Source organism: Primulina huaijiensis, unplaced genomic scaffold (genome assembly GCF_012295235.1).
Source record: "Primulina huaijiensis isolate GDHJ02 unplaced genomic scaffold, ASM1229523v2 C13190346, whole genome shotgun sequence".
NCBI classification, from domain to species: domain Eukaryota; kingdom Viridiplantae; phylum Streptophyta; class Magnoliopsida; order Lamiales; family Gesneriaceae; genus Primulina; species Primulina huaijiensis.
The window spans coordinates 1-913 of record NW_027341986.1 but is presented as its reverse complement, the minus strand read 5'-3'; the positions used below and the strand labels follow the sequence as shown (position 1 = coordinate 913).

The 913-nt window shown below is 34.1% G+C and overlaps 1 protein-coding gene across 1 annotated transcript; it reads right to left on the bottom strand.

Moving 5' to 3' along the window:
• Positions 1-4: 4 nt before the first annotated feature.
• LOC140965451 (rhomboid-like protein 19) lies at positions 5-909 on the bottom strand (the record flags this gene model as incomplete). Its single annotated transcript, XM_073425523.1, has 4 exons — positions 5-25; positions 154-259; positions 572-738; positions 829-909. Coding segments are annotated over 4 exons (375 nt in total), but the record flags the coding sequence as incomplete, so codon positions are not given.
• Positions 910-913: the final 4 nt, after the last annotated feature.

Sequence of the window (913 nt, the reverse complement as noted above, 5' to 3'; positions counted from 1 at the left end):
CCAACAATGCTAGAGAAGGTAACCACTGCAAAAAAGTAGAATAAGAGACACTTAAAAGAATAAAAAGAAAATATTGCTTAGTGTTTTCGTGTTTTGAGATAAACTAGAAACTTTTTGGTATAAAACAAAAACATAAAAAGCAAATGTCCATACTTTTGCTTTTAACTTCAACCAAGGTAGCTCTTGATCAGGCATTATTTGCTTGATGCCAACTAAGAACCCTGAAAGAACCCCTTGGAAACCAGAAATAGGTATATAGCTGCAATATAACAACAATTAGGAAACCAAAATTTTCTTAAACTCATTTTTCGATAATCAGGGTAGCAACATATAGATGATGGTAATAACAGCTAGCCTGAAGGTGAAAGTTTTAAAGACAGGTCTCTTGTTTTGAATGGTTCGAATTAGATTGAATACGGAACATGATATTTCACTCAGATTTTTTACGAAATTACAGTTGATTCCAGTTAACAAGCATGAATAAAAAACATTAACAGGAAAGGAATGGAGCACGAAAAAGAGCACTCACAAATACATTTCCTGCATAAAATGTTGCTCTTGCATTACTTACAGGTAACTTTCCTCCCTTGTAATGTAGTACAAGGAAATAGCCGTGATGAAAACGCAGACTGATGTCAGAAAGTTAACAGCAAAAATGAACTTCAAAAATTCTCTAGAACCCCATATAGGTTCAAGTAGCTTTCCGATAAAAAGAAGACCAATGGTGCTGATGACTACCTGCAAAACAATGATAATATTTGAAAACCAAGGACAACAAATAAGGTGACTGTAGTAGACTGCAAATGAAATTAAAAAACAACTACATACTCCATATATTGATCGCTCAATGTAACCAGCTGTAATGAGGTTCCAAGCAAAAGGAATGGTCCTACAGTAGATCCACAAATAAATG